This window comes from Colletes gigas, unplaced genomic scaffold, assembly GCF_013123115.1.
Source record: "Colletes gigas isolate AHSC1104 unplaced genomic scaffold, ASM1312311v1 Colletes_gigas_Sc00006, whole genome shotgun sequence".
NCBI lineage: Eukaryota > Metazoa > Arthropoda > Insecta > Hymenoptera > Colletidae > Colletes > Colletes gigas.
The window spans coordinates 1,062,423-1,081,226 of NW_025106635.1; the positions used below are offsets into that span (position 1 = coordinate 1,062,423).

The 18,804-nt window shown below is 44.2% G+C and overlaps 3 protein-coding genes across 4 annotated transcripts in view; 2 read left to right on the forward strand and 1 right to left on the reverse strand.

Moving 5' to 3' along the window:
- Positions 1-1,213: 1,213 nt before the first annotated feature.
- On the forward strand, positions 1,214-7,472 carry LOC122395514 (synaptotagmin-1-like). Its single transcript, XM_043393130.1, has 10 exons — positions 1,214-1,414; positions 2,697-2,841; positions 3,952-4,071; positions 4,260-4,351; positions 4,423-4,554; positions 4,637-4,834; positions 5,254-5,406; positions 5,477-5,597; positions 6,403-6,575; positions 6,673-7,472. The coding sequence occupies exons 2-10, from the start codon at positions 2,700-2,702 to the stop codon at positions 6,877-6,879; spliced, it is 1,338 nt and encodes a 445-aa protein (XP_043249065.1). The 5' UTR covers positions 1,214-1,414; positions 2,697-2,699; the 3' UTR covers positions 6,880-7,472.
- A 206-nt stretch (positions 7,473-7,678) lies between these two features.
- The window catches only part of LOC122395869 (mitogen-activated protein kinase-binding protein 1), a 63,935-nt gene continuing 52,809 nt past the window's right edge, over positions 7,679-18,804 (forward strand). For both annotated transcript variants that reach the window (XM_043393778.1, XM_043393777.1), the window contains exon 1: positions 7,679-7,877. The gene's annotated coding sequence lies outside the window, so the exon portion shown is untranslated. The remainder of the gene's footprint in view (positions 7,878-18,804) is intronic.
- On the reverse strand, positions 13,642-14,923 carry LOC122395871 (insulin-like growth factor-binding protein complex acid labile subunit). Its single transcript, XM_043393782.1, has one exon. The coding sequence runs from the start codon at positions 14,856-14,858 to the stop codon at positions 13,839-13,841; it is 1,020 nt and encodes a 339-aa protein (XP_043249717.1). The 5' UTR covers positions 14,859-14,923; the 3' UTR covers positions 13,642-13,838.

Sequence of the window (18,804 nt, forward strand, 5' to 3'; positions counted from 1 at the left end):
AAAAAATTCCTTACCGAAAATATAATTTCTGGCCAGAAATGTCTCTATAACTTTTTAACGAAGTCTCAATCAACAAATTAATATCCTTAATCCAGCGCTTGCGAGAGAGCGACCCCTCTGGTGGCAAGTACAGGAGGTGGCACCATAAGAGTATTAGAAAATGTTTTGTCGTCTCTAAATCCATGAAAAAATGTTATACATATGTTTTTAGACGACTGATTTCTAACGGAGAAAACTATACCGCGATCAGATGAAAACTGTGCAACGTTTGAATATCAATTTGATTCCCTTTAAAGAAGAACCAACGAATGACAAAAAGGCTTGCGTGGATGCCCGTATACGGTCGTTTAAAGATTCACCCGGAAGTCGCCGGAAATTACACGCCCGCTCGATCGAGCAACAAAAGTGAAACTTCGTTACCCGATCGGTGTTATTTTCAATGGCAACTAGAAATCTTCGTTTCCTTTCTCGTATTCAACGAGACCGTTTTAACCGTTGTTTGACCAAGCTCGTTTCGAAACTCACGCGCATCGAGAATACGCTTCTTCCAGCGGGACAAAAAGATATAAAATATGTTTGATGTTTCTGTAATTGCAAGCAATCGCGATAGAGCGCGGAGGGGCACGTCGTCTCTTCCGGTCTTATCGTGTCACGGCCCTGTGGGTGTCTATCGGTGCTCGACTTAACGGTACCGACGATAGAACGAGGACGTATTTTTTCTACCTTCGTTAATTTTCGAGATACGTATGGTCACGTGTACAGAGCACGCTTACGATTAGTTTCACGCGAAGAACTTTTTGTCCCCACATCGAACCTCTTTCCATTCCTCGCTCGAAGGTTTTTTTTCGTAACGTTATAGTATAAAAAACACCGTTGCGTTTTCTAACGTTCATAAACGGAGGCAAAAGCAATCCGTGTCAAGGTGGTCCGAATAATATTTGCCGTTTAAGGCCAACGTCGAGACTGTTTATAGAACAGCTATGCCTCTTTTTCTTTTTGCGATTATTGCAGTTTAATAATACGACGGTCGAAGAAACGTTGCAGTTTGTAGAAAAAAAAAAACAGATGCAATAGCCCGTTGTTTCTTTCGGCCAGGACAATGTTTGTTTTGAAACGGTCTCGGAGTCGCGTACCGCCAGCTATCGGCGAAATAGGCAGAGTCGTCGATGGCTGGAGAGGGGCACGCGTAGATAGCACGTTCCGCGTTCTATGCAGGCCCGTGCGTTGCGTTTGTCGTTCACCGGGAGTTGACGATAGCGCACGAAGTCGCGCGTTTCAAGCAACGAAGGACGCGCGCGCGGCGACCGATTAATCTCGTCCTTTCGGTAAACTTGTCACCGGCGCTGACGTCGCGAATATCGCGAATGGTTCGACCGCGACCACGGTCGTCGTCATGGAACATTCTTTTGGTCGAGTGAGTATCGTCCTCCCGGAGCACACCCGAACGACACGAGACCCCCGCGACCGATCACGGAACGAGGAAGTGGATGGGAATGGTGATCCTAAGAAAAAAAGAAAAAAAAAAAATACACAAGAAACGGGGGAACTTTTTACGGTGACATCGCGAAACGATTCACTTTTGATAAAGCCCCGGGACACCGCGTCGCGTTCGTAGAATGGCGCGCGTAACGCGCGGTAACCAAAGAGCGTTATTGCCGATGTCATTCCTTTTTGCAGTAGAACCGCGTCGAAAGAGACATTGGCGAAAAACGTCGGTTCGATTCGAGCCGGCCATATGCTGTTCTTCGGTCGTTGTTTGCACGTTTCCCGTGACAGGTGCTCTATGCCAACCGCGAGTGAAAGAGGGACGAAAAACAAGCGCAAAGGCTCCCCGGGATTTCTCTTTTTTTTTCGTTTTACTTTTCGCGACCATCTAGGAAAAGCACAAAGCGTTCCACGCGCTAACGTGGCTTATTTTTCGCGCCCCTGTCGCGCGACAACTGCCGCGACAGGTGTAACGCGACAAACGTGACTCGTGTCCGATACGTATGAATGTTATTTTTGTTGCTTTTTTTTGTAACTACAGTAATATTCCACCACTTTATTCGTCCTTTGTAGTACTAGCGATTACATTGAAAAACGGAAGCGCAATCGATGAAAGGCAGAAGACCTCTACAAACATGGTAATACCTCAAGGGGGGGCGGGGGAGGATTTGTGAATTTGTTCGAGAAAACGTCATTAAATTGCAAAAATCAATCGTTTCAAGTCGAATCTTTTTATGACTTATCGATTAACGTCTTGTTAACCTTTTCGACGACGTAACACCTGATTACACACCTTGCGAAGCACCTGTCACGTTCGTTCGATTGCAAAAAACAAACAAGTTTCTTAAAGTTTATTCACGCCTATACCGAGCATGTTTTTTAAGTAAAAGGGGAACGATGTACAGTGGCGAATTTTCGTAAGATTCTGGTCAAAATATTAAGCGATAGAGGGTGCATTCGTGTTCACTGTCTGCGACCCATATGTGGGTCACAGCGCCATGCTTTTGGATACGCCGTTAAAAGATCGGACAGTGAACGTGTCAAGATACAATGCGTAAAGAATCTTCGAGAAATTCGCCGCTGCGTCTCGGTTTTTAATGACTCGAAAATGATCGAACAAAGGCTGATCGATCAGTCTCTCGTCGATGATCTGTCCAACTCGTCCCGTGTACGCTTGTGCTCCGACGGTAACCTCGAAAGTGCGTTTCCAGTGAATGGTGTACGATGACATTTTTGGCCCGTGGGGCCGAATCATCATCATCGTCGCGGCGGCGCTGACCATCGTCGTCGCCTTGCTCGTGATCGCGTGCTTTCTCACGCCAGGATGCCTTGGATACGAGTGCGTCAGAAAACGAAGTAAGCCCCGCTTTATTCGAGTCTGACCGTCTTCTAAACTATCGACGTTCCATCGTATTTAGAATTTGCATAATCCCACCCAGCGCATTTTACCGACCCTTCGAATTCGTGCAAACTAATTATCGTCGATTAAACGCGGAAACGTCTGGCAGCTAAGCCTCGGGCTGGTGATATTTAATTCTTCCGACGCGATTGCGAGCTCTGCTTCCGTGCACATGTTTCTGGGCGTCCGTGAAACGCATACGGAGAAAAATAATCGCTGGACGCAACGCTCTTTCGGGAACTCGCGATTTGTAACGACTGGACTCGTGTCTTCTGAAATAAAAGGGTGGGAATCTTCCACTCCCCCGACACCCGGTAAATAACCCGTTGAGTTACAATGCCACGCAACGGTCAACCCAACGGCGAGTCGAAATTAAAAAAAGAATTCCCAGAATTGGAGATCAAGATTGTAATCTGATACTCGAGCTCGACCGCTCGAGTTTGGACTAACGTCTCTCCAATCCAATTACGTAACAGCTGAAATAACAACAGATGTTCGGCTGGAGACATCGGAGACCCAAACTCGTTGAAATTGAAATTCTTGAGACACTTTATCTTTCTACCAAGTTAAGTATATTTAATCGCGTCGATGGGACGCGATTTATGCAACAAAGAACGTTGTGTTCCTCTGAAAGGAAGGAAGCTTGGATTCCTGCACCATGAATCCGCGCGTATACGTGGCTGATACATTACGCCATTGTTCGCACATTTATATTTATACACACACGCTCGCGACGTTTTCTTCGTTTCCTCCGCGATGTTACGTAATTAGGCATGTCATCCTGCAAACAAACCGCGCGCAGCCTTCCGATACCGCCGCGATGGAAACGCCCATCCTGACCGCGCGAAAGGATTCGGTAAATCCTGATCCGAAACAAACGATTAAAAAGCCTTCGACGACAGGCGTTCTGTACGCGATCGCGAATCAGTCCTCGACTCCGTCCGTCGAGCGCCAAATGGAACACACATGTAATTAACGAGCGAAACGAATCTTTGACCGGATAGCGGGCGCGTCCATCTCGGCTATTTACAAATTGCATAATCAGAGGTATGAATAATTCCTTGCAGAGAGGGACACGAATAGTCTGCCGTTGCGTGTCAAGAGCAGAGAAAATGAAAACGCGAAGTTGAACGATGTCAGCTACAGGTCATGGAGGTTGGGTAGCCTCTACGAAGAGAGCACCAATGGTACCGTATTTAATTATTCTTACGACTTGTTTGCTCGCCACGGCCGTTACGCTGTACCGCTTACGAATAATTATCACCCACGACAGTGTCAATCATCGTTTCGTTTCGTTTCGATTAAACTTACGGAATAGAAAGAAGTTGGATCTTATTTATAATGATCGTATGTATTTAACGTGAAATTTACGTAGGTACGGTCAACGAGAACGTGACCACGAACCAAGGAGCTTCCTGGAACTCCAACAATGCTCAGTTCGAGTACACCAATACCTCGTCCACCCTGGTAACTTTCGCTATACGTACTAGATTCAGTTTTAATCGCGATGTATCGCATCTTGCATCTATTTATTGCAGAACTTGGTGCAAAAAAGTAAGCAAAAACCAGACAAGAAACAAAAGGAATTCCCGACGGAATTGACGTTGAGCTTGCAGTACCTGCCGCCGTACGAGGAGGCTGTCACCGGGAAGCTCGTCGTCGGCATCGAGGTATTAAATAATTTCCCTTTCGTATTCGAGCAAGTGGAAGCAGTTGCAGCGATTAGAAATTGAAAGATTTAATGGCGTACAGGCATTGTCCGGTCTTCCTCCAAAGCAATACAACTGCACGTTGGAGCCGTACGTGGCTCTGAACATTATGAAGCAATCGTGGAGCCACAGGAAACGGCAAAAGTTGCACAGTTTTCGAACGAGAGGCGTGAGGCATTCGGCCAGCCCGATTTTCAAAGAGACTTTTGTCGTGGCGAACGTAAAGCCACACGAAGTTAAGGTACGCGAGTACGTAGATACGTTTTTATCTTCGCGTTGCGCGCGTTTCAGTGTTGCTTTTAATTCAAGGTCGCGGAACACGTCAACCGGCATAAGTTAAAACGCTTCTACGACGAACGTCGCGCATGCATTTCTATTATACAACGGGTACGATCTTAAATAATCGACGTGACATTTTCTTTTCTGTTTTTGCTTTTTTTGCTTCTTTTCTCCGCGAAAGTCGTTCGTGGAAAAAAGGCAATTTTACCAACTACGAGAACGTACCCGCATGTACGCGATGCAAATATATTTTACGCAACGCGGATCGCGTGTTTCGTCATACCGTTACGAAAACAATTACTTGTCCTAGAAACGACGTGCCCCTTCTGGCTTCGCGAAAGATTTCCCGTATTTATGGCGACCCGATCGCCTCTTTTGCAGGAGTGGATCCTCGACTTCGCGACGCACGATCACGACAGGTACGCCAACGACACGGAATTGTGCAGTTTGAAGGTGTCGATCAGGGAGGTGAAGCATATCCTGCAGAGCCCGGAGATCCACATGTTCAATTTCAAAATGAAGCCGTCCAATTTGGTACTGTCGCGCAAGCTGTAAATCCATTGATATGAAAATTTAGAGATATGAAATTTATTTCGTTTTCCAGGAGTATGGAAACATTTTGTTAGGCGTGAGTTACTTACCCACAGCTCAGAGACTGACTATAAACGTTATGAAATTGCGCGACGTCAAGATTACGCCAACGTTGTCGAGCGCGAAAGATTTCAGTGAGTATCGAACCAAAATAAAATACAGGCTGGCCATCCTTGGGAATAATTTTAATGGGAGATTTTAGGGATCAAAATAAAACGAAAATCAAGAATACCAATTTGTTGATCGAGGCTTCGTTAAAACACAAAGTATATTTTCGGTAAAGAATTTTTTTCTCGAAAGTGGGTAGGATTTCGGGAATATGTCTATTGACACAAAATGATTGTAATTGACCCTTGCAACCAAAAATAATTTTTTTAGAACGATTTGAAATTTTTTAATTTTGTCGAAAAATTTCATACCTCGTCGAATTTTTTTCTCGAAAATGGATAGCAATTCGGGGGTATGTCTATTCACCGAAAATGATTGTAATTGACCCTTGCAATCAAAAATAATTTTTTTAGAATGATTTGAAATTTTTTAATTTTGTCGAAAAATTTCATACCTCGTCGAATTTTTTTCTCGAAAGTGGATAGGATTTCGGGAATATGTCTATTGACAAAAAGTGATTGTAATTGACCCCTGCAACCGAAAATAATTTTTCCAAAACGATTTGAAATTTTTTTTTCCGTCGAAAAATTTCACACCTTCTCGAATTTTTTTCTGGAAAGTGGATAGGATTTCGGGAATATATCTATTGACAAAAAGTGATTGTAATTGACCCTTGTAACCAAAAATAATTTTTTTAGAATGATTTGAAATTTTTTAATTTTGTCGAAAAATTTTGTTACCTCGTCGAATTTTTTTCTCGAAAGTGTTTATTTGAAAGTATGTCTATCGTATAGCGACTGGAATTGCGGGCATCTGTGCATTATTTTTCAGATCCTTATGTCAGGGTATTGATGCTGAACGCGAGGACGGGTCAAAGGATAAAGAAGAAGAAAACGAAATTCGTTCGCGCGAATCCGCAGCCGGAATTCAATGAAACGTTAACGTTCGATGTGTCTTATCACCAACTCGAGATCGTGCAATTTCTCGTGGTGCTGTGCAGCAAGGTGCGGACAGACAAAGTTTGAAAATTTCTAGGTCTTTGGAATTTAATTGGAAAGCAATTTAAAGTTAAAAGTAAACGATTTCGTCGGAATGCTTCAGAGTCTGCCCGGCGAAGCTCCTACGGGCAACGGGGATCATCCGAGCGACAGCGAAGACTCGGTCACGTCGACCTATAGATCGAAAGACGTTCCCATTGGTAAAGTCGCTCTCGGTAAAGGAGTCAGAGGCTCGACGGAGAGGCTGCACTGGTTCTCCGTGCTTCAGAACCCTAGAAAACTCGTCACTGTATGGCACGTATTGAAATAACGACCGATAGTTCTCTTCAACTAGTAATCGAAACTTTAGTGTGATTTAAATTATACGAAAAGCACGATAACAGGGATCGGAGTTGCCGACGATACGATAAAACTTTTAAACAAGTTTATCGTTCATCGTTTCTTGAAATTCCAAGGTCGTCTTTCTTTCCTTCGCGTCGAAATATATGTATATTACACCGTCGAGCGTGCAACATTCTAACCTTGAAACCGAATTACCAGGATACGCGGAGTCTTGTTAGCGTTGCTTGAAAATTACGTTTCCGAACGGTACAAAATTAAGTTTACAGCCATAATTATAGCAATAAAACATAGCGGCGAAGGTACCATGGACGCGTACGCAGGTACAACCTTGTCCTTTAAAAAGGGACCAAAAGGTGCAAAGGTAGCGGTCGTTCGTCCTATGCAAAGGAATATGAATTTTAGGTACAGATTTTCTTCGGGGATTTTCGAGTAATAACGTTAGGTATACTGTAATTTAATGTCAGCACATACAACCAGAACCAAAGATGGTATATCTTATAAATATTTATATAATTTCGTTAATGTATAAAATGTTATTTAAAGCGTAATAAAATAAACAGAGCGTTGCAATTTACGTTCGTGTCTGTTGAATAGTCTACGTAATAATCGTTCCATCTATGTTTCACTTTCTATAAGGATCGTAATCAAACGATAACGATAATGTAAAAGATATAAGAATAAGTATAGATTCAAAATATGGCGGGCAGAATTAGAACCGCGGGAATTTAGTTTGTTGTCGACAGAGGGCGGCAGGGTTGCGTCGGTCGTCTCGTAGCAACGTCGACGGTAGGTGCCCAGCCAGAGGCAGAGCTTCAACTTCAGTCTGTTTTGTGACTCGTGAGTGTATTGTGTTCGTCCTGGTCGTGTTCAGTTTATTCGGTTATCCTTTTTTTCGTCGCGAGTTTGTAGTTTGATCCGTCGAAGGAAAGTGCGCCCGGGAGGAAAGTCGCGAACGTGCATCGGACGGTGAGTAATCCGTTTTATTCCATCCGACATCCTAAAACGATTTCCTGCGAGCCGCAGAGCTGCGTTCGCGAGCTGGAAATGTAACCTCCAAAAGGCACTCGAGGTCCTTCGACGTCGAACAATATTGGTAGCGTCTATCTTTCCTGTTATTTGCGCCGCGCGCATTCCTGTTATCGGCGAATTCGCGATTACGTCTGTGAATGGGACAGCCGGCTTTGTCAATCGTCGCGTATTCCAGTGCGTTTCCGCGATAAGGCATCGTGGAACCGCGTCTTGCGGTAATGTCAACCGTTTTTGAATATCGTCCAATAGCAACGCTCGAATCCTCGGTACGTGATACTTGAAAACCTGTGACCGATCGAGGGCAGAAATTTACCCGGAAGCTAAGCCTTTCGCGAATCGAGTCGACGCAGTGGCACGACGAAGTATCGTTCGCAGAGATTTAGCTACGTCGCCAGGAAATCGGATTTTCACGCGTCTCGCTGTCAAGCACCGCGAAACGGAAAACGAACGCGTCGACTACCTGCCGGGTCGATCCCCGACAGAATCGAGTTTTGACCTGCTCTCTCGTCCGTTGGCCACACACCGTCACCCTCCGTTCCTTTCTCGCTGCTGGAGTGAATTTTAGTGACCTGTTCTAAGCGTGCTCGTCTACAATGGGAATTCCCTTGGAACGATTCGAAAACGGAGACTAACGGGGCCCATCTTTTATTTCAGCATTATACATACGTTCTCTGGAAGAAATGAAATTGACGGAGATATCGATTCGTGCGAAACAACGGAAACCATATCGTGATTTCTTCATTGCCAGAGCAACGGGGAGACGACGGTTAGGGCAACCGGTCGTGACGTTTTACGATCACCTTGGCGGTGTAACGAAGGATAGGAAATTTGTCGGGCGTTAGAAAGTACGCGCACGACAACGAGAGCATCCGTGTGGATCTAGAAGAGCAAGAGTTAAACGTAAACATAAATGCAATACGTTGAATTATCATTTGAAAGTAGTGCAGTCGTGTAACCGATACATGTAAATAGAAATGGTCGGGTCTATTTCATTGGGAAGTGGGTGGATTCCCGCCACATCGTCAGGACTCTCGCGGATCTCGTGCTAACACGATCGCGAATTTTTCTTTTCAAATCTTGCCACAAAGGGTTCATTGTCTCGAATAAAAAATATTGTTGCATTCGTGCACTTGTTGTTCCCTTTGAGACGCGTTCTCGTGATAATCTGTCGCGGCAATCTTAATCGAGCATCGTAGATCGTTGTCGATAAGAGTCACAGAGGTAATACGATAGTTACGAATTAATTGAACGCCTTTATCGAAATTGCGTGGGCAATTAACGTGTCTGCGTATACGCTTTCACGCGAAACTATGTATTCGACGAAACTTGCAACTTTTACTGCGTGTAATACAAAGATGTACATTGTACCAATTTCCCATATCCTGCTTAGCAAAATTTAGACTATTTTATTCTCTGCTTTAGTTTCATTAACACTTTGACTGTCACGTCACAGGATTTACAATTATGATACCAGAAAAATTAATTCTCAAATGAAGACGATGAGGGACATAAATTTGGATAGAGTTTGTGAATTTTAACAAGGTTACAAAAATAAGTAGCGAAACGAATTTTAGGTTATGTAGCTTACGATGGTCTAAAATAAAAATGTTGCTTTCGCAGAATATTGTACGGTGTTGATCTGCCAGCGAACGTGTTAAAATGTACATTTTGAATTTGATATTTCGAGCCGAACAGCCAAACACGATCGTTAAAACGTGGATTTTATTTGCATATTGGTCGAAGGACGACGCGACAGTGGCTGGTATCTGACAGCAATTGGCTGCAGGTACTTTTAACGGTAATTAGACTGGTGTCGAAGATAACCGGGCAATTAATTGAATCGCCACCGCACACGTTGCGTCCATTGTGTCTATAATCGAACATGTTGGAAAAGTGTACGGACGAACGATCGCTACCGACGAGAAAGATCTTGGAATATTTCTAACTATTAAACGAATATTAAACACGTAATGGCCGGGTGCATTTACCGCGTTTATACCTTTATTAAGTGTATTTAGTATTTCTTTGGTCAATTTTGCTTGTACAGCTGTGTGGCTGGAGAAAGCCTGTTTTGCATTATTGGCACAGGTGTTCGTGTCTTGCAGAAGGGTCGGAAAAAAACGGCATATGGTTAATTTCGTTATAAAATTAAGGCATGTGTCTATTTTTATGTTAAGGGAGAATTTTTTTTTTTACAAAGTATCGGAAAAAATTCGTTGAAAATGACCTTAAATAAACTTGGTTCTCTGTACGAAGGTATAGAAAACGAGAAAAAAGTTGGGATGAAATGCGAACCGACGGGTTTCATCCGTCGCGGTTGGTTTCTCATAACGCGTTGATGCTTTTCAGGCGTTGCGCATTTTTTGTTTCGCGCGACGAGTTAAACTATCCGGCACGCGGCCGTGCTTCATTGTCATGCAAATGATTTTTGCGCAATCACGAAACAACCGAGCGACACGGATTCGAACGTGGACGCACGTGCATGGGAAAAGGTTCCGGGAATGTCCAGACGCTTGCGTTTTAACCCTTTCTCTGCGTATTTGGATTCCCAGCTTCGTTCCTCGCCACTTTCCTTTTCCAACCGTCGGCATCGCGATAGAAAGCGATAGAAAGCATCCTTCGATTTACCATTTCGGCGATCCGGATCGCAAGCTTCGATCGAGCAGTTGGTGTTCGACATAACCTAACATGTTCCAATTACGAATCTCACTCGTTTCGAATAAACAACATGGCCACCGTGAACGACCATTTTATAATCATTTTCCTTACAAACAGACCTTGTAAATTTGACTTGAGATTCAATGCAGCTTCGATCGAGTAATTGGTATTCGACATAACCTAACATGTTCCAATTACGAATAAACAACATGGCCGCCGTGAATGACCATTTTCTAATCATTTTTCGTACAAATAAACCTTGTAAATTTGACTTGAGATTCAACACAGCTTCGATCGAGTAATTGGTATTCGACATAACCTAACATGTTCCAATTACGAATAAACAACATGGCCGCCGTGAATGACCATTTTCTAATCATTTTTCTTACAAACGGACCTTGTAAATTTGACTTGAGATTCAACGCAGCTTCGATCGAGTATGTAGTAGGTATTCGACATAACCTAACATGTTCCAATTACGAATCTCACTTGTTTCGAATAAACAATATGGCCGCCGTGAACGACCATTTTCCAATCATTTTTCGTACAAATAAACCTTGTAAATTTGACTTGAGATTCAACACAGCTTCGATCGAGTAATTGCTTTTCGACATAACCTAACATGTTCCAATTACGAATGTCACTTGTTTCGAATAAACAACATGGCCGCCATGAACCTTTTTCCCATCATTTTTCCTATAAACAGACCTTGTAAATTTGACTTGAGATTTAAGATTCTTAAAGAAAAGTTTATAAAAAAAATTCACTTCGTGTAGTAGATTACCCTGTTAATATTTCTGAAACTTGTGTTCGTAACGGTTGGTTATGAAGTCCGGAAGTATACGTGTTCCGAAAATAACGTCGGGGAAATGAGAGTTAACGGAGACAAGTTTTGCTCGTTGAATCGTTGATGATCGGTCGTAGAAACAAAAGCGAATCGCGCAGCACCCGCCAGGATGAATATCAACCGTTTCCTTTTCGATCGTTTCGACGTCATCGAATTCCTTGCAGTTTTCCAATCGGTCTTACCTCCGGCACGGCTTTTATAGAACAACGATGCCGGGCGTCGTTCGACGCACAAATTCGTCGGCGTCGTTTTGAATCGATGCTCGTGGGTTTTCAACAATGGCGGGAACGGTACCGTTGCTTGCACGCGGCCAAGTTCCTAGCCAAATAACCGTTCAACGGCGGGTCGTTATTCCCATTTCCCAGTAAAAGATACGGCTGACACGTAACTATTAATTAACTCTCGAATGGGGCGGTTGGTCGTATCTGAAGGCCGTAATCGAACCGTAATAGAAATTCCATTTCACCAAGATTCCCCAAAGGAATTGTTTATCAAATTTTGATTCATTTTATATCATAACTTGATTATTGTCCGTTAAAAATGGGAGAGAAATTTAATTTACAACCGGGTGACCTAAGTGGACTTGTGTGGTATAGCGTGCAACGGTGAATGACTAATTAATTGGGTGTGAAAATCACGATGCAACGACTCGAATTCGACAAGGTGCGCGAACGTCTCGCGATAGTCGTTTAAATAAAAATAGTGGTCTGAAAATAGTCTGTCTCCTAAATACCATCGAACAATGATTGGCGCGATCGTCGTTCGCGGATCAAGACCGTCGTCGTTACTATTTCGGTGTGACGGGACACGGTGGCATGAGAAAATAATGTTTATTTGGGTTAGTTTGAAGGAAGCGCAAAAAAAAAAGCGACGGTGTGTGGTGTCCCGCGTGGCTCATAGCGGGCTTAATCGTCGCTGCATCGACTGCATCCGGTGCATCGGTGTAATTAATTTCTCCGGTTAACTGCTCTCGCCGAGAGAAAAAAATTCCTCCGGCCGTGGAACCGTTTAATTATAATTACAAATTCAAGCGTTACGCTCGCGGTGATCGTCGCCACCGAGACAAATGTCCCGAATGCAAATTGTTCGTTTCTACTGTAAAATCTCGTTTGCGTTATTCGAAGAAGAAACAGAACAGAGTTCACCGTTCGTGGATGACACTTTTCACATTCAAATTTCTCGACACTTTGTAATATTTCATTTTTTCGTTATGTAGTATAATTAGGAATTTCACAAAATTTCACCTTGTTATTAATAAAAATTACTATCTTTCCTTTCTTTTCCCTCTAAACGCTTACGAAACACTCTGTACTCGCGTGCATTTACTTCGTACGTTCGTATATAACCATTTTGCTGGACTTTCCACTCGATTCGAGCAACTACGAGGATCGTTGTCCCGTCTGGTTCCAGGCCATTAGGCTAAATCCAAACTCGTGTCGGTTCTCGCTTTCCTCGTCGAGTGGCTGGTCGGTCGGATTAACGCGAACTCGCGAGAAATATGCAGAAAAGGAATAGCAAGATATCTTCCATAGACCTGATTAGAATTGCTGCCAAAAGATCGTTCGTTGGAAAATTTTTTAGGTTATCGTGAATATTTTCCGTTTAAGGGAACGCGATTACGAGCATCTCGGGGTGCAATACTTTATCGATAGAGGTCTACAAAGTAGAAATTCGAGTATGCCGATGCATAACTGGGTCGCCGTCGGCGGGCAGGTTGGTTAGAATGCAGTTTTCAATGTAGGCAGTTACATTCTGCATTCTGTGGACCTATAAATAATATGCGTTTTACGGTATTATGGCGTAACGGCGGCTTCATCGAACGTTGCTCGCGTTCGACCATTTTCAACCGCCATTACATTATTCCTCATCCACGTAAACGCCTTGTGCAATAATAAAGTAGGCTTTTAAAACGCTGCAATAAGACGATATATTTCGTGCTTCGAAAAATATGCATTTTATTTTTATTATAAAAAACGATAATGCTTGGATTTGTGTTGTACGAATAATTTAATTCAGATAATACGCGACACTGTTTCGTTACAATTAATTAGTCGTTTAATCTGGTCTTTGGCACGCGTTCTCGTTTTCTCGTTGATAAAAACTGAGAGAATAAAAGAACAGCCGATTATAGAAGCGAAGTTCAGCGTTTATTTAACGTCGACGCGATTAGCGATATCACAGAAACATGACACCATTCGACGGCGCGGTTCCTCGAAAACAAAATGTCGGAAAGGGTCGCGCGACTTCGAACGATATTTGTATCAGGAAACAGGGACGGTGACAAGCTCTTCTTTGGATTCTTTATTGTTGGAAACTTTACATCATTCTTTCTACAAGGCGAAGCAAAAAACATGAGGAATCGATCTTTAAAAAAATGGTTAACGGTTTCCTCGTTACGTGTGCAAAATTGCCATAGGCGATAATCCGTAATTTATTTTGTCGACGTTGCTGATATTATTGTACATGAGATTTACATTCTTCAACGCGTGGAGACCATCGAACGCACCTGTTTCCACGGTACCGATCTTGTTTAGCGATATATCGAGTTTATTTAAACTTTTCAATCCGTCGAACATCCCAGACGCGACGCGGGTCAGCTGGTTCTTTTTGAGGTCCAACTGTTCCAGTTGAGCCAAGTTCGCGAAAGCTCCGGCCTCGATGTCGGAAATCTCGTTGCGCTGGAGATTCAGAATCCTCAGATCGATCAGTCCCTTCAGGTCCATTTTCGAGACGCTGGACAGTCGGTTTCCTTTGAGAAACAGACCGTCCAGTTTGTGCAATCCCCGAAAGGTTCCTGGTTGAACGACGGTCAGTAGATTATTGTCCAAGTGGAGACTCGTCAGTTTCGGCATATTGCTGAAACTGCCCGCCTCGATGCTGGTAATTTTGTTATTGTTCAACCATAGGAAGGCCATAGAGGAGGACAATCCAGAAAACGATCCCTCCTCGATCGACTCGATGTCGTTGTAGCTCAGGCTCAGCCACATCAGTTCCGTCAATCCAGCGAACGAATCTTTCGGTACGGCGTTTATCTTGTTCCACATCAGAGATAGAGTTTGCAATTGTTTCAATTCGGCGAACAGATTCGCCGACAGCGCCACCTGGTTCATCTCCAAACCGAGCCGCTCCAATTTCTCCAGTCCGCGAAACGACTCTCGATTCACCACGGAAATGTTGTTACCTATGTCCAAGTTCAGTTTTACGGTGGTCAAGTTTTTGAACGCGTTCTCTCGAACGGCCAGCAGATTCAATTCGCGTATCTTGAGCTCGTCCTCGAACTCTTGTTGCGTCACGTCCACCAGCACACCTTCGCTATGGCACACCGTGTAGCCATTGTTTTCCATGCAGATCGGCCCCTCCGTCGACGACGCGAACACGACGAACGTCGTCAACCACAGAGCAAATCTCAACATTTCGAGAATCGAATTTCGCGCCGGACCGACGAGATTCGATCGCGACTGAGGGACTTGGAGATACTGGCGGGCTTTTATACGCGTTATTCGTTGCACAGCGGTGCAGGGACGCGATTAGATAGAGGCTACGACCTCTGGCACAGTTATCGGCTCGGGAGGAGTTCGATTGTTTCTTGCGAAACTGTGCTTCTCGACTTAACCCTTTCTTTTGTTTATTATAACACCGGATAGAAAAATGTTGCGTCTCGACGATCATAACGAATTCTAGGGCAAAAGAAACCTTCGTCGACTCTCTGGTCAGGTTAGGCTCCGGCGATCGTCTTTTCTGCAATTAGAAATCCCAAGCGATCCTTGTAAAGCCGATCACGCATTCCGGTGTACGCGACAATACGTCGAGAGTGTGCATCGATGCGGAGCCGGTGCAGCTGCCTCTCGACGCGAACGAAAAAGTCGAGGAAAAAGACCCGTCGACGAGTTCCTTATATCGAGACCCGGCCGATGCGCGCGCGCTCATTTCGCCTCTGCCTATTCGCTATTTCGACGTGTCCTCTTTATCCCCATAGATGGCTCTCGAAACTTGTCGCTTCGAGCTTTTTCTTCGTTCGCCTCTCTCTCTCGCCGTCGCTTGTCCGTTTCACGATTTAATTTTCTTCTGTTTCTACGGACGAGGCCTCCCCTTCTTTACCGCAGTCGCTGATTTTACAACTCCTTTAGTCACGGAGAGATTGTATTTGTGCGTGAGGCACGTTGCCGTTCCCCGGGAAAAGAAAACCGTGAACCAGTTGAATCAATCGTCGAAGTTTCCTATTAAAACGAAAACCGGTACACCCCCAGGGGTGCATTCGTCTCTAGGCGTGTTTCGCCGGCAGAAACAATGAGACGCTCGACCGGAAGAAACGGGAAAGCACCGAGAATTCTTTTATTGCGCTACGAGTCGTCGGTGCGTGAAGGAACATGCAAAAATTTCTGTACCGCGCTCGTACGCTCCGTTAGTTTCTCTTCTGCGCGTTCTGTACGCGATTCCCTCGATCACCGCCGGAACACGTAATTCCATCCGTTGCCGCAAAAGTCGTGAAACTTTGTTCCAATATTATCTTAGCACTCGGGATCGCCTTTATCTGACGCTGACGAACGAGAGAAAAAAAGTCATCGTCTTTTGTACGAATCGTTTTTTAAGTGTCGTCTTTCACGGCTCGCTGGCTTCGAGGGGGGGATCCCCCTCCGGTCGAGAGGGATAGTTCGACTCACGGATCACGTTCGGAGTGTATTTTTAGAATCACCGTATCGTTAAAAATATTGAGTGCTTTCGTGGAAAGTGTCGCGTGCGAAGCGTGTGGAAGAAAAAAGAAAAAATGGACAGAATTCGTGTGCGTATTACGTGAAAGTTGTGTCTTCTTCTTCGTCGAGGTGAACAACCGTGGACAGTCGGGGGTCGATGCGTTAACGACACGATGAAAAGATCGCGAATCGCGGAATCGTCTCGACGCGTTAACGGCCGTCCGCCTAGGTGTGTACACGTTGCACGTATAAACAGCCGGTGTATTTTTAGAAAGACCCGTGTCGGATTTCCTGTACACTCGATACAGTGTAAACTCGATGGTGCGTAGACTCGCCAGGGGGATGGATGGTGGTTGCCATGCCTACGTCTCTCCCTCGACCCCGTCTCTCTGTCTGCTGTCTCTCCGTCTCTTCGTCTCTCCGTCTGTCCATCCACCCCGTCCGTCTGTGTTGGTTCGATACCTGACTTCGCCTCTCCTCCGCCAACCCGACCCGTGCCCGCGTCTTATTATCGTTTATGGTTTCCTAGTTTCGCTGACCTCGCCGTACGACCAACCTTGTCACAGTTGCGAAGCTCGGGAATATTTAGTCTTTAAGACGGTCTTTGCACTCCCGTCCACCGACGAACATTTCACTCTGCGAGATTAGGCACGTACGGAGAGGTCGCCGGGGATCTCTCGCGCTCTGCACTCGTGACACACAGAGTTATCTCTCGAACACTGTGACTCCACGAGAATAGCTTCGATACGAATTAGGCACGCGTTACGTGCACTCACTTGCACGTGTTTTCGATAGCGCGATGGAATCATACACAGTGTTCGTTGGAGGTTAGGAACGGTTGTAAATATTATTGGTTGGTTCGAAAAGCATTTTTGCGGTGCACCAGTCATGGTTAGTTTCTAACTCTCTAAACCGTCGATCCCCTCTGTGTACTTTGGGCCGTGCTGTAATCTTCGTTTCTTTCCCGAATGTTTGTGGACTTGTTTCGTAAGGCGGCGTGCTCCCGTGGCGGTTCGACTTTAAAAATAGCACGTCGAGTCGCGCGGAGAAAAACCACCGCGTGCAATTCGATCGTTTTCTCCCGGGGTTTGATAATTAGGTATAATTGGCTGTAAATAATTGCGGCTGGATCGCCTAAGTGGCTCGTTGCCGCGGCTTTGTCCGCGGATAAGTAACGATTAATGATCGCGGGAGGATCTAACAATGCTCGCCAAATCGAATTTTGACGATCTCTGCGGCGAAAGGAATCGCGAGGCACCGGTTAGCGAAAATGTGGCAATTAGGCGCGTATTGCCTTCAACGAGCAGCGTTTAACGATCGATCGGGAACGTTATCGTTACGAATAGGTAACTGGCGATGGTTCGATACGTTCGAACGTCTCGTTTTTGAACGTGGAACAAGGGCACTCTCGATTAAAATTACAGAAACGTTGCCAACGCAATTACACTGTTCCGATCACGCTAATATTTCACTTAAGGAAATATATATTCGTTGCGATTAAATTGAGGGGCCATTGGAACGAAACGTCGATCGGGTCGGAAGCAGGGAAATTCGTTGGCGAGTGTCGTCCATTCGAACGGTGCTCTCTGGCGAAGATGGATCGGGCTCGCGGTGCTATTTCCAGGGGATGCTCGACGGGTCGTCGCGGGTAAAAAAGTGTGACGTTAATTAAAGACTTGACGTAAATCACGGCAAACGCCAAAATGCTCTTCGCCGTGAAACGACCACGCTCGTGCATTTTCAGTTTCGCGGCAGATCGGGTGCGCGGAGACGGCTCCATTTTCCGCGTCCGAGATCATCGCGGGCAAACATTTGTTCACATTGCCCGTTAACACGTTCGCTGTCTATGACACGTATATGGGTCACGACGCCACGCTATTCGATACGCCGCTCGGAGACCGGACAGTGAACGCGTTAACCCTTTTAGCGCCGAGCGAAAAAGCTCATAAAAACCAAACTAACAATGATATTTACAAAATTCAAAAAGCAGCATATTAAGTAATAAAGAAAGAATAAAGTAACGGCAATTGCATTTCAATATTTATTGCAAATCATATAAATAACATAATTATAAAATATGATAAACATAGAAACAAGTTTCTCTTCTACAAACAATATTTACACATAAGAATAATCATTGTTTGACCATAGTTTTATGTAGGTTACATAGTAAAAAGTATAAGTATTTGATTTTCAATGATTTTTTAATTAATAATCAATTCAAAATATGAGGCTTTGTTAAAAAATTATTAACGTTTAAAGTGGAGCCCGCACTGATTTTTTTTCTCGAAAACGCGCAGGATTTCGAGGGTATGTCTATTCACCAAAAATGATTGTAATTGACCCCTGCAAATGAAAATAATTTTTCCAGAACGATTTGAAATTTTTTTTTCCCGTTGAAAAGTTTCACACCTTCTCGAATTTTTTTCTCGAGAGTGGGTAAGATTTCGAGGATATGTCTATCGACAAAAAATGATTGTAATTGACCCTTGCAACCAAAAATAATTTTTTTAGAATGATTTGAAATTGTTTAATTTTGTCGAAAAATTTCATACTTCGTCGAATTTTTTTCTCGAAAATGCGTAGGATTTCGAGGGTATGTCTAATGACCAAAAATGATTGTAATTGACACCCGCAAACGAAAATAATTTTTTTTAAACGATTTGAA